Here is a 13,543-nt window from a genome sequence, read left to right on the forward strand (position 1 = left end):
GGGTAACTTAGCAAAATGCTGAATTGGAAAGGATTCCATGAAAAATGTATGTGCATGATGCACAGTCAATACTCTCATTCACAAAAGGGACTAAATGTTGTTTTAATTTGGTTGACCATTTCTTTTTGTACCAATGGCTGAATGTAATAGTTTGCACTACAAGGAGGAAACAATATAGTGCATTATTTTTGCCAAGATTATATAGTGTCTTGTTAACCTCGTAGTCTGATGGTGTAAATGCCGTACTGACAATAATGTTGCCATTATATGGCTTTGCGGAAAGCATTCTATTTGATTAAAACTAAATTCTATTTGATTAAAACTAGAAAGGGGTAGTGCATCCCTGCTGGTCCAATTGGATCTTTCAGCAGCCTTCAGCACCATCAACCATGGTATTCACCTGGGCCAGCTGGCCAAAATGAGGCTTAGGGACACTGCTTTTCGATGGTTCCATTCCTTTTTGTCTGACAGAAATCAGATGGTGATGCTGGGAGACACCTGTTCGACACCCTGGCCCTTATAGTTTGCTGCAGGGCTCTATCCCAGGGGTGTCAAACATAAGACCCGGGGGCTGGATGTGGCCCGCGAAAGCTTTTTATCTGGCCCTCAACTGCTGAGCAGTGCTGAGTTTTTTCTACTAAAAGGCAACCCATGTGAAAATTGTGCTCTCCCATATCTTGAAATACGATCAAGATTTGATACGTCCTCTTCTGTCATTTAAAGCTATTTTTGTTATGACCTTTTAAATGATATCACTTCCTGCCTAATGACATCACATTTGGCCCTCAGCACATATGAATGCTATTTGGCCTTCTGTATGAAATGACTTTGACACCCCTGCTCTATCCTATCTCCCATGCTTTTTAACATCTACATGAAACCATTGGGGGAGATCATCTGGGATTTTGGAGTGGGGTGTCACCAACACTCTCTCTCCTTGCAATCCCGCTCTGAGGAAGCTGTGGTAGTCCTGGAGCACTATCTGGATGTGTTTGGGAACTGGATGGAAACCAATAGGTTGAAATTCAATTCTGAAAAGACAGAGGTCAGTAAATCCTTAATGTAGGTACTGAATTATCTACCTACTTTGAATGGGTTTGCATTCCCTCTGCAAGAGCGGCTGTGCAGCTTAGGCGTTCTCCTGGACTCTCAGCTCTCTAACAAGGTGACAGTAGTTGCTAAAGTGTGTTCAGCCAACTGAGACCATACTTGAGCCTTCTGAACCTGGCCATGATAATCCATGCTTTAGTAAGTTCAAGACTGAACTACTGTAACGCGCTGTATGTGGGACTGCCCTCTAAAGCAGTTTGGAAACTAATTAGTGCAGAATGTGGTGGCTTGGGTGGTCATGGGGGCTAGACCACAACTTCAGCAGCTATACTGGAAGCTGCATTCACTTCCAGTCCCAATTCAAGGTGATAGTTCTAACTTTTAAGGTCCTCCATGATTTGGGTCTAGGCCAGGGGTGCCCAAACTCCGGCACGGGGGTCGCTTGCAGCCCTCGAAGACTCCTAATCTGGCCCGCAGGGAGCCCCCAGTTTTCATTGAGCCTCTGGCCCTCCAGAAACTTGCTAGAGCCTGTGCTGGACTGATGCAACTGCTCTCAGAGTGAGGGCAACTGTTCAACCACTTGCATGTGTTGCAGGCCGAGGGCTGCCTCCACTACTTGCTGCTCCATGTTTGTGATGCAGCAGCGGCAGCAAAGGAAAGGCCAGGCTTGCTTTGTGCAAGGCCATTTATAGGCATTGAGCTATTGCAAGACATTCATTCATTCATTCAAGCTCCATATATATTCATATAAGCTCTAATATATTCATTTATGTAAATTTATTCAAATGTAAATGAGTTCTTTTTTCCTCCCCCCCCCAACACAGTGTCAGAGAGATGATGTGGCTCTCCTGCCAAAAAGTTTGGACACCCCTGGTCTAGGCTATCTGAAAGACCTCCTTCTTCCATACATTCCAACCCACCCTCTTCTAAAAGTGCCACCTGTCATACGTGAGAGGGGTAGCAGCTCCAGTGCAACTCTTGTCTGTAAGCGGCAACACAACTATGGAATTCCCTTCCAGGGGAATTGAGAACTACTACCTTCCTCATGGGTTTCTGGCAAGGGCTCAAAGCATACCTGTCTGGCATTTAGCTGCTGAGTAGATATTTGCTCTCTGTGCCTCTGAACTGCTGCTGTAACTTGACTGCCTCCCTGAACTTATTTGTTCCCCCAGTGGTTCAACAATATGTGTTAGGTTTTGCTTTGGTTTTTTAAAATATTTCACTGTTTAATGTTGAAACTAATGTTTTTAATGCTTTTTTTCTTACCTGTTATGATTCTTTGTACTTTATTATAGAGCTTTGTAAGCCGCCTTGGGCATTTTCTTCCACAGAGGAGAGGCAGGATATAAATAAATAAATGTATACTTTAAGGTTCTTGGTGACTTTACACTGCTTGGTGGGATGGCTCATGCCTCAGAATTCATAATACAGTATTTTAAATACTTGCTGAATTAAATCCTTTGAAAATACTCCTTTGCTTATATATTCCATAACATAATACAGGTTGAGCCTCATCATTCCTGTGAGTTTCCTTCCAAGTACTCAAGCACTCACATGGCTGGCAAAAAATGCAATATAGCAAATCATTTTGAAAAACAAAGTCTCTTTCCTCTGGTGATTTAAAAACAGCCTTGATGACCTTTGTGATGCGAGATAAGAGTCCTTAAGAAGACAATACATCAATCAGTCGTCCTGAAGGGCTTCACTCAGTCCCTCCCTTCACCAGTGCAAAGTGATCACCTTTCTTTCAGTGCTGGGGGAGAAGGGAGGGGTCACCTTGAGAGAGAAGGATTGATGGGTTTTCAGCCAATTGCCCCCCTCTCTCATTAAGGAGGCTATTGTTAAAGGACTGTTCAGTTTTTAAACTGATTTTAAAGGGGTGCATTTTTTCCCTTCTCCAGGGATCAGTACATTCCTTTTCATTTGCAGGGGCCATTCGTGTTGAGTCAAATCCATGTATTAAAAATCTGTGTATAAATAGGCTGGACTTGTATTATAGATAGCCTTGTGGTTCCTTTCTGCAATTGCTCATTAATTTGCAGTTTGTCACCACTACCTAAATGCAGTTCATGAATTGTGCTGTTTGCCTTAGCTATTTTGATACTTGTAACAAAACAGATTCAAGTATAGGCACCTTACTCGAACTCTTGGTCTAAAGTTTAGATTGTGATACCAGCAAATTGTTGCTGGTATGCTATCCAGATGACTCCTTTCAGAACTCAACCACCTAGTCCTTTCTCGGAATTCAATTGAAAAATTTCTTCATTAAATTCTTTTTGTGAATCTGGTTTTGCCTCTTCATAAGCTCTCGGCAGTATCTGTTTTGGAGCCTGGCAAAACCTGCTTTCCCTGCCTTGTGATCCCTAGAAGGCTTTTATGTATATCATATTCTTTTAATTGCATCAGATACCTACTGTATAGCATCATTTTTTTGGAAGCTAGAAATGAGTGCTGGGATCAAGTGGAAAAAAATGCTTTACCTGGTAGCAAGTGTGTAATAAATACACTGAGGCTATTGAAGTGTGTCCTGATCATGATGAATTGGCACTGGTGTTTGTGGAAATGTAATGTGGTGCTAGTTTTTGGTGTAAGAATGGAAAAGAAATGACCATCAAATAGCAAATACAGGTTGAATCTCCTTATTCACAATAGCAAATGCAGGTTGAGTCTCCTTATTCAGTGGGGTTAAAGCTAATTCATTTAAAAAAACAATTTAAAAAACAAAAACAATGTCCCTTTGCTAGGTGATTTAAAAACAGCCTTGCTTGCCTCAAATGATGTAAGACAGTCATTAAGCAGACAATCCATCAATCAGTCTCTCTCCAGGCTCTTAGAAAGGCTGCACTCTGAACCATTCCTCCCACCACCCAGAGCAAAGTGATTGTCTTTCTTTCACATGCTCAAAGGGAAGGGAGGGGTTAGTTGCCTTCCAGTGAAGCTGTTCTAAGTGCCTGGAGAGAGGATGATTGATGGACAGCCTGCTGCCCTCTCTCTTTTAATTTAAGGGCCCTTCTCATCTGGTTGAGATAAAACCGCATGTAAAAAAAAAATCTGTTGCTAATTAGGTTATACCTGTACTGTACATACCCCTCTCTCTTTATATGTATTTAATATGTTCCTGAAAACAACCCTTATAGTAAAAACCTGGATAAGTACAAATTATATTAATTTCAGTAGGAAAAATTCTAATTCATTCTAATTCTAATTCATTCTAAAGCCATTCCAAGTTCACTTCAAGATCACCCTAAGTCAGTGGTTCTCAAACTTTTCCTGTTTGTGCCTCCCTGATCCTTGTAGCCATTGGCCATGGCTTCCTATTACAACACCTCACCTCAGTTACCCCCAAAATGGAGATGAAGGTGTTATAATTATACACTAGAAACAAGGCTGCCCAGCACTCTGAGGCTGCAGTCCTAACCACACTTACCTGAGAGTAAGCCCCATTGAACAAAATAGGGCTTACTTCTGAGTAGACCTGATTAGGATTGCGCCCTGGGTTTGTTAGCAGCACACCTGGAGGGTTTTGGAAAGGGAGGGGATGAATTTGCTGGGGGAGGGGAAACTGATGCAAACTGAGACCTAGAGACTGTTGGGCTGGAATCCTAACCCCACTTTCCTGGGAGTAAGTCCCATTGAACACAATAGGACTTACTTCTGAGTAGACCTAGTGAGGATTGTGCCTTTTGTCTTACAATCGCAGCCAACAGAGTACCCCCCCCCCCCTAAGGAGGCAGGAGGAAAAAGGGGAATGGCTAAAAAGGAATGGGGATTTTAATTTTTAATCAATTTTTGGAGACAAAGCCATCAAGAGTGGCTTTTTTCTCTTTTTTGGAGGGGGAGGAAAAAGAGAAAGGTGAAGATTCTTGGTTAACCTGACACAGACCCCAGCCTATGTAGGTCTACTCAGAAGTAAGCCTCATTTGAGTCAATGGGGCTTACTCCTAGGAAAGTGTAGAAAGGATTGCAGCCACACCCAGCAAGATTACAACTCACCCCAAAGTAGACGGGCCTCTCTCTCACACTCTCTCTCACGCACACGCACACAAAAAACATGCAGATGCCACCCCTGTTCCCCTCAGGCAAGACGGAGGGATGCAGGCTGGGGCATTTGGACACTAAGAGCAGGCTGGGCTCCCCAAGTGGAGGACTTACTCTTCCCTCCCACTTTGAAGCCTGCCAGGAGTGCCCCTGTGCTGATGAGATGCAGTACCTCCAAACTCTTTCCTCCAGCCTTGACCAATCTCAGGATGCCCAGGGTGAGGGGCACACTGGGAAATGTAGTCCTTGGGGCGAGGTTGCACATGGAGAGAGCTCCATGATGAGATGCAGCACCTCCGCCTGCCCAGCCAGCCTTCTCTCCCACCTCCCCCCACCATGTTTCAGTGTCCTCCCAGCCTCACGCTGCCCCACCCACCTCATTCACAGCTGCAGAAAAGCAGCAAGTCAGCAGGCAGCACGTGCAGCAGAGCAGCCCAGCCCCTTCCCCCCCCCATGCCTGGCGACACCCCTGGAGGCTAGCCACATCTCCCTAAGGAAGCGGGACATGTAGATTGAATACCTAAGCCCTAAGTACTTAGTAACATAAGGACAAAGTTGTGTGGCATGAGAAAATAGAATAACATTACACAGCATCGTGTAAAGTGTTAAGGTCAATGAAAATGTTTCAGATATTCAGTCATCACATAATGAGATTTAGCACCTCAAGCTTTTGTTTCAAGCTGTAAGCAACTCCCTTCTGTTTTACCTGTTTTTCCATTTTCCCATGAGTTCTTTAATCTTCTTCTGTTCTTCAGGACACATTCACAATAATTTGTAGAATTACAGCAGAAAAAACATACATTTTACAAGGGAATGTGTAATGCATATGCCTTGAATGAGTGGAAGCGCACTGAGCATCAGGTAGCGAGTACTTCTCTGGAGCCTGCAGGAGCTCACCTGAGAAAGGGGACCAGGGAGAGAAATCCTAAATTGGTCCAGCCTCTTGGAATGCCTTGGATATGCGAGGCAAATGCCTCCATTATCTCTGGAGCTCAAGGTAGTGTGGCGGTGTACATGTTGGGTAAAATGGGAGGTAGATCGTGCCTTCATGAGAAACGTGGTCCTTTCCCTCCCCCTCATCATTCCTGGAGCTTATATAAAAATCTTTTTATGGATAAAGAGGGATAGTCTTGATATGTGCAGTATGTATTAGTGAAAATCTGTACAGTAAAAGACTTGTAAAGAAGGAAAAGTGTATGTTTGGTGAAAAGAAACTGGTAATCTGCAGCAGACTCAATTGCCATAGGCTCAATTAATGTATCAAGAAAATGGAGCGAAGCAGATTTGAATATACTCTTAAGTGGGCTACAGATTCCGCTCTTAGTGAACAGCATTGCAGAATAGTGTTATTTTTCTGTGAAGCCAACCTAACCACCATAACTGGCCTAGTTTCACAGGATGTTTTGCTTCCATAAGCAATACAATTCTGCAGAGTCTTGCAAATCCTTTTTCAAATGAATTTTGAGATTGTAAATCTAATGCTAGCTAGTGTGTGTATTACATCTAATGACAGCTTATGTGTGTAGTATGTAAGTATGGAGTACTTTTTAGTGAATCATAAGACGATCTATGTTCATTGGTTTCTAATGATTGTGATTTCTGCTTTCATTTCTTACTAGGTTACAGTTACCACGTTATGATGGCACAGAGGACTGGACAGGAGGACCCAGAGAGATACCTCTTTGTGGACAGGGCAGTAGTCTACAATCCTGCTACACAAGCTGACTGGACTGCTAAAAAACTAGTGTGGATTCCTTCAGAGCGTCATGGCTTTGAAGCTGCCAGCATCAAAGAAGAAAGAGGAGATGAAGTGCTGGTTGAACTGGCTGAGAATGGAAAGAAAGCAGTAGTCAACAAAGATGATATTCAGAAGATGAACCCTCCCAAGTTTTCTAAAGTAGAAGACATGGCAGAATTAACCTGCTTGAATGAAGCCTCTGTTCTGCATAATTTGAAGGACCGATACTACTCTGGGCTCATTTATGTAAGTAGCAATTATTTGGCTGGCCTTTATTAGACTGTGTAGTAGCCAACAAATGTGCCTTATTGGTTAAAATTTGGTAAAGGACATGGCTGTTTTAGTCCTCTGACTGAGTGGCAAAAATGTTTGTAAGCTGCCTTGAGTGCCCTTGGTGGGGCATAAATTTTACAAATAAATTTGTAATACTTTTTCAGTGTTGATCCAGGGTGGATTGTTGAAAGTGAGTGAGCCAATCAAAACTGAACTACAACATGCTAGTGGTGATAGGTGACAAATCCTGTGATCTTGAATAGGGTTGAGTGCCTTGCCCCCCTCCCCCCAGTTCTTTAGGTTGAAGTTTTGGTATGCAAATAAATTCACAGCTGTGCTCAGGAGCTTAGTTGTAATACTGATTTGGGTAAATTCTACTAGGTGAGATATCTTGGACCCTCTTGGTGTCAGTGAATTGGCAATGCTCCTTTAACCCATAAATTTTGGGACTATACTGTGCTCTGTGTGGGATTACCCTTTGAAGACTGAAATTTTCACAGGCATAAACCATGGTAGCTTATCTGGAACTGGATTTCCAGGAGTATTATCACACTGAAAATTCCCCTGAAAATTGGGCTTTCCCAAATCTTGAAATATGATCAAGATTTACATGCTTTCTCTTCTGTCATTTGCAGTTAATGAGTTTTTATATGAGAACAGGGTCTGATTTCTGACCATTAGCTGCTTAATGATGTCACTTTCTGCTTAATGACATCACTTCCGACCCTCAGCTAGAGCCCTGGATGCTAACTTTGGCCCTCTGTATGAAACGAGTTTGACACCCCTGTTCTACAGAGATACAGTGGTGAACCTAGGGGGGAGCAAGTGGGGCAAATGACCTGAATGTCAACCCTTGCCTTCTCACTGCCTATTTGTCTTTTTTTAAAGGGAAAGAAGCTGGCAGATCCACCAGCTCTGTTTAAAAAAAAAAACCCTCCTCCAGATGGAGGAGGGGTGCCTAGAATTCTTGCTGGAGAGGCAGCAATGCGCTCCCTCTGGCAGCAATTCAGCACTGGACTGGGCCGTCCCCTCCCCCCTCCCCTCCTCCTTTATAAGAGAAGACAAGAGGGCACTCTAGAGCTTTAAATGGGGTTTATCTAGTGCATGTATTTTTTTCAAGAGGAGCTATTGCACAAACACTACTGTATTTCTGTACAGAAATACTACTGTACGCAGTGAATTAATATCAGCACCATGAGAACTTGTTCTTTATTTTTCAGGATAAGCTATGTAACCCATATAATATTGTGCATTGTGCTTTTTTAAGTCTAGAGTTTAATATGGGAACTTGTGATAGTGTGTGTCTGCTTTTTGTGAGGAGTTCTGGAAACATGAGAAAGTGATAGGCGAGAGGGTATATGTTTAGGAGGTAGTGGCTACAGAGGATATGAGAGGTCTAGATTGACTGAAGCTTCAGTTAGGATAAACCAAGGGAAACTTGGTTTTACCTGTAAATTCTCCTCAGTGGTTCTAGGGTGGCTCAGTCTTTGCATGTAGGAAGTGTTACGTGAAAATCCCCTTTTGCCTTTTAGTTGTGATTTTATATCTGGTTATGTTACTAAAACATCATGCAGGCCACACCTCTCCCAGCACACGTTTCCAAAAACTCTGGTCAAGTCACAAGCTGATACAACCTCCAGCTCTCTAGGAAGATACAACCTCCACCTCTCTAGGAGGAAGAAGTCTGGCATCATTGTTTAAGTGTCTCCTATTCGTTGTATTGTTTTAACTCAATCACTGCTTGAGTTAATGTTGAGAAATGTTGAGAAATGTCAGCGTCTGTACAAGTACACATTACAGAGCAGAGAACGGAACTTTCAGCCTTAACCTGCACTGTACGTGGGAATGAGTACAAGACCTTCTAGTGTTCACACTACAAAATTTTTTTAAAAATGTGTTTGACAAAAATGTCTAGATTTCAGGATAGTCTGGATAAGGGGTAATCTACCGGTACAGGTAAACCTGTACAGGTTGAGCTTCTTATCTGTGGATTTTGCATCCATGGATTTGGCTCAGTGTGGGTCCTCCCGACCCCTCTGTTGAGCCACATTCAGTCCAACCCGAAGTCTCCGGAGGTGACTGAAGCAGTGCTCTACTTGCCTCCGGAGGATCTTCTGAGGCCTTTGGAGGCTTCACGCAATCCAGAAATGCCTTTCTAGGATCTCTGGAGGCAATTCTGGCCTGAGGAGGTTGCGTGCTTTGGGGAAATGGCCTCTGAAGCTTTTGGGGGCCTTTCTGAGGCCCAAGGAGGCTGTGCACAGTGTCCAAAGGCTTTAGAAACTTCTCCAGAGGTCCTAGAATGACACTTTAGGTTTTCCAAAAGTGCCATTCTAAGACCTCTCAAAGCCAGTTTGTGGCCTTTGGAGGCTGCATGCAGCCTCCACAGGCCTCTGAACAGCTCCAGACGTGACCAGAACAAGGTGCTGGTTATGTTCGGAGTTCAGTGGACCCCACGTGGTTTGGTTTCACACAGAATTTGGTATCCATGAAGGTTCCAGGAACAGAACCCCCACAGATAACAAGGGTCCACCTGTAGTTCCCTTTTCCTGGAGCGCAGGTCATTGCCCAAGTAGGAATGCTACAATGTAGTCTTGGCAAGGTTGTACACAGGTGTGTTCATACACAGTACTCTGATACAGGTGCATGCATGCCCAGTACTGTGATAGGTTATACAAAATTTTCCTTGAGAACCGTAGTGTTCACTATGACAGGGTTTAGTTTTCTAGGTTTTTGGATGTGGTATACCATGCCTCAGATTTTAAGCAGTAAACTTTCTGGTTGTGTTGTACCATTTTCAAGTCAGGAAAGAATTAATTGAGAATAACATTACTTTTTAAAATATAACGCTGATAAGGAGACATTACTAAATGTGCTGATTGCTTAATATTTGAAGTGTTTATATTCTGCTTTTCTGATTCCTAATGGGTAATTCAAAGGGACTTAAAGAACACAGAAAAAAAAATTAAAAGTACTTAGGATATCTGATACAATATGAAACTAAAACCCCGTAATTAATAGCTAATAGCGGCAGTAAAAAAGGCCAATTCTATGCTTGGGATCATTAGAAAAGGTATTGAGAACAAAATGGCTAATATTATAATGCCGTTGTACAAATCGATGGTAAGGCCAGTATTGTGTCCAGTTCTGGTCACCCCATCTCATTAAGGTCATAGTGGAAATGGAAAAGGTGTAAAAGAGAGCAACTAAAATGATTACTGGCCTGGGGCACTTTCCTTATGAGGTAAGGCTACAGTGTTTGGGCCTCTTCAGCCTAGAAAAGAGGTGCCTGAGGGGGGATATGATTGAGACATACAAAATTATGCAGGGGATGGACAGAGTGGATAAAGAGATGATCTTTACCCTCTCACACAACACCAGAACCAGGGGACATCCACTAAAATTGAGCGTTGGGAGAGTTAGGACAGACTAAAGAAAATATTTCTTTACTCAGTGTGTAGTTGGGCTGTGGAACTCCTTGCCACAGCATGTGGTGATGGCATCTGGCCTAGATGCCTTTAAAAGGGGGCTGGGTAAGTTTCTGGAGGAAAAATCCATTGCGGGTTATAAGCCATAATGGGTATGTGCAACCTCCTGATTTTAGAAATGGGCTATGGCAGAATGCCAGATACAAGAGAGGGCACCAGGATGCAGGTCTCTTGTTGTCTTGTGGACTCCCTGGGGCATTTGGTGGGCTGCTGTGAGATACAGGAAGCTGGACTAGATGGGCCTGTGGCCTGATTCAGCAGGGCTGTTCTTTTAGCTCAGGGGTGCCCAAACCCCGTCCCTGGGTCCATATGCGGCCATCGAGGCCTCTTGATGCGGCCCTCAGGGAGCCCCCAGTCTCCAATGAGCCTCTGGCCCTCTGGAGATTTGTTGGAGCCCACACTGGCCCAACGCAACTGCTCTCAGTGTGAGGGTGACTGTTTGACCTCTCTCATGAGCTGTGGGATGAGGGCTCCCTCCACTGCTTGTTGTTTCACATCTGTGATGCAGTAGCGGCAGCAAAGGAAAGGCCAGCCTTGCTTTGTGCAAGTCCTTTTATAGACCTTGAGCTATTGCAAGACCTTCATTCATTCATATAAGTTCATTTTTAATACTGTATATTCATTTATGTAAACTTATGTAAATTTATTCAAATTTTAAATGTTAATTGTTCCCCCCCTCAGCCCCTGACATAGTGTCAGAGAGATGGTGTGGCCCTCCTGCCAAAAACTTTGGACACCCCTGTTTTACCTCATTAAAATGACTAACGAACAGCATGGGCAAACAGCATGCAGGCAGCAACCAATCATAGCTTATAACAGTGGTTCTCAGACAGGTGGGGCCCTTTAAGGGCTGGGGGAAGGGGAGAGACAGTGATGCAACCCCCAGGATCGAGTTGCCAAGGGGGGGGCGAAGGGGTACTTTCACTTAGGTAGGGCTGTTGGAGGCTCTAGGAGGTGCGCAAAACCCTGCGCAGCCCTCTGCAGAGCTCTTCGATGTGTGGAATGTTGTAAAATAAACAAGTGCAAAGCACTTTCTCTTTGCATCACAACCAGGAAGTGCTTTGCACTCACTTACTTTGCAATGTTCCAAGCATTGGGGAGCCCTGTGGAGGGCTACATGGGGCTCCCCGCATGTCCTTCAGCCTCCAGCAGCCCTAACTAAGTGAAAGTGCTCCCCCTAGGTATGTGAACCTGGTGATCATGGTCCTGCCCTCGCTCTTCCCCTGTAAAAAATTACTGAGGGAGTAATTCTCCCTAAAAGTGTGAGAACAACTGGCTTATAACATGGAAGCCACAAAATATTAATGAAACCCTCAGACCAAACTATGAGCTAATTGAACTAAGTATTCTTGGTTCCATCAAGGTGAGGCAGCTCACGAATCCTCAGAAACGGCATTCCACAACCTAGGTACAGTGCTGAGGAAGCCCTTCTCTAGCCATGACCCCCTCTTCTCTGGGGGGGGGGGCACCTGTAAGAGTGCTCTCTCATGACCTAAGGGGGCAAGTTGGATTGTGTGGAAGAAGGCAGTTCTTCAGATAAGCTATGAATGGCTTTAAAGGTAGGTACCAGCGCTTGGAATTGAATCAGCAGCCAGTGATTAATACAATGTGAATTCATGCATTAGATGTGTACTTTGTTTTGTGAGTCTGCTCAAGCAGTTTGTCAGTTTCAGACAAAAACAGCTGATGGGCCAAAAACCAACCTTGTGGGTTGCTGGCAAGTCCCTTTGTCACTGTTACTCCTTCTCTGCACCCTTTTTTTAGGTTTGCAACTGGAGGGCTGGCTTTAGCCCAGGAGCTGCTAATTGTTAATCCCTATCTTTCATATAGAAAAAGCAAACCCATTAAACTTCCATATTAATTTCCATTTTAACTTTCTAGTCTTGTTCAAGAGCTCTCCCAGTTTTGTTCCCCCCCCCCCCCATGGTGCATATGTATGAATGTACAGTAAACAGCTAACTAACTGTGTGTTTCCTTCTTCTGTAGACGTACTCTGGACTCTTCTGTGTAGTCATAAATCCTTACAAGAATCTCCCAATTTATTCTGAGAACATCATTGAGATGTACAGAGGAAAGAAACGCCATGAAATGCCTCCACATATATATGCAATATCTGAATCGGCATATAGATGCATGTTGCAAGGTAAGAGACTTGTATGTTTTATATGCAGTGTTCGCTATGCACTACATTTCAGAATTGTCAGTAAATATATAAGGAATAGAATGTTAGAGGTAAGATGGTGGCAAGCTTAATCAAAGGTAAATCTTGAAACTTGTAGAAGAGCAAACTTTGCTAAGAAGAATTGCAGTGGCTTCTGTAACAGTGAGTTTTGCCTTTCAAATGTTTTGGAGTTCTTTGTAAAGGTCAGCAGGCATGTGGATGTGGGTGAGAGTCCATGTATCTGGACTTTCAAAAGGTGTTTGACACAGTCCTTCGCCAAAGACTCCATAGTCAGGGAATAAGAGGGCTGGTCCTCATATGGTTTACGAAATGGTTGGTGACCAGGAAACACCTTCATGGATATGTGAAGCAAATTCCTTCTCTTTATCTCTGGATCTCAGGTGGTGTGGAGGCATACCTGTTGGGTAAAACAGGTGGTAGGTCTTGCCTCCATGAGAGACTTTGTCCTTTCCCTCCCCCACTATTCCTGTACCTTATATCAAAAATCTTGTTATGCATATAGAGGGATGGTCTTAATATGTGCAGAATGTATAAGTGAAAGTCTCTATAGCAAGAGTACTTAAAGGGGGAAGTGTGCATAAACATTAGTATGTGTACACTAATGGGTTTTGAGCTATAGTGGATCAGGAGAGACATCTTGGGGTGGTGGTGGATAGTTCAATGAGTGTCAATCCAGTGTGAAGAAGCCCAATTCCATGCTCGTAATTATTAAAGGGATTAAGACTAAAACTGTCAATATAATGCCTTTATACAAAGTGATGGTAAGGCCACTTCCAG

The 13,543-nt window shown here is 43.6% G+C and overlaps 1 protein-coding gene across 3 annotated transcripts in view; it reads left to right on the forward strand.

Annotated features, from left to right (window-relative positions):
- The window catches only part of MYH10 (myosin heavy chain 10), a 108,688-nt gene that overhangs the window by 2,750 nt on the left and 92,395 nt on the right, over window positions 1-13,543 (forward strand). For all 3 annotated transcript variants that reach the window (XM_066614714.1, XM_066614716.1, XM_066614717.1), the window contains exons 2-3: window positions 6,708-7,072; window positions 12,571-12,727. In XM_066614714.1, the coding sequence (XP_066470811.1) occupies window positions 6,725-7,072; window positions 12,571-12,727 (505 nt within the window). In that variant the 5' untranslated portion in view covers window positions 6,708-6,724. The remainder of the gene's footprint in view (window positions 1-6,707; window positions 7,073-12,570; window positions 12,728-13,543) is intronic.

Source organism: Tiliqua scincoides, chromosome 2 (genome assembly GCF_035046505.1).
Source record: "Tiliqua scincoides isolate rTilSci1 chromosome 2, rTilSci1.hap2, whole genome shotgun sequence".
Lineage (NCBI taxonomy): Eukaryota > Metazoa > Chordata > Lepidosauria > Squamata > Scincidae > Tiliqua > Tiliqua scincoides.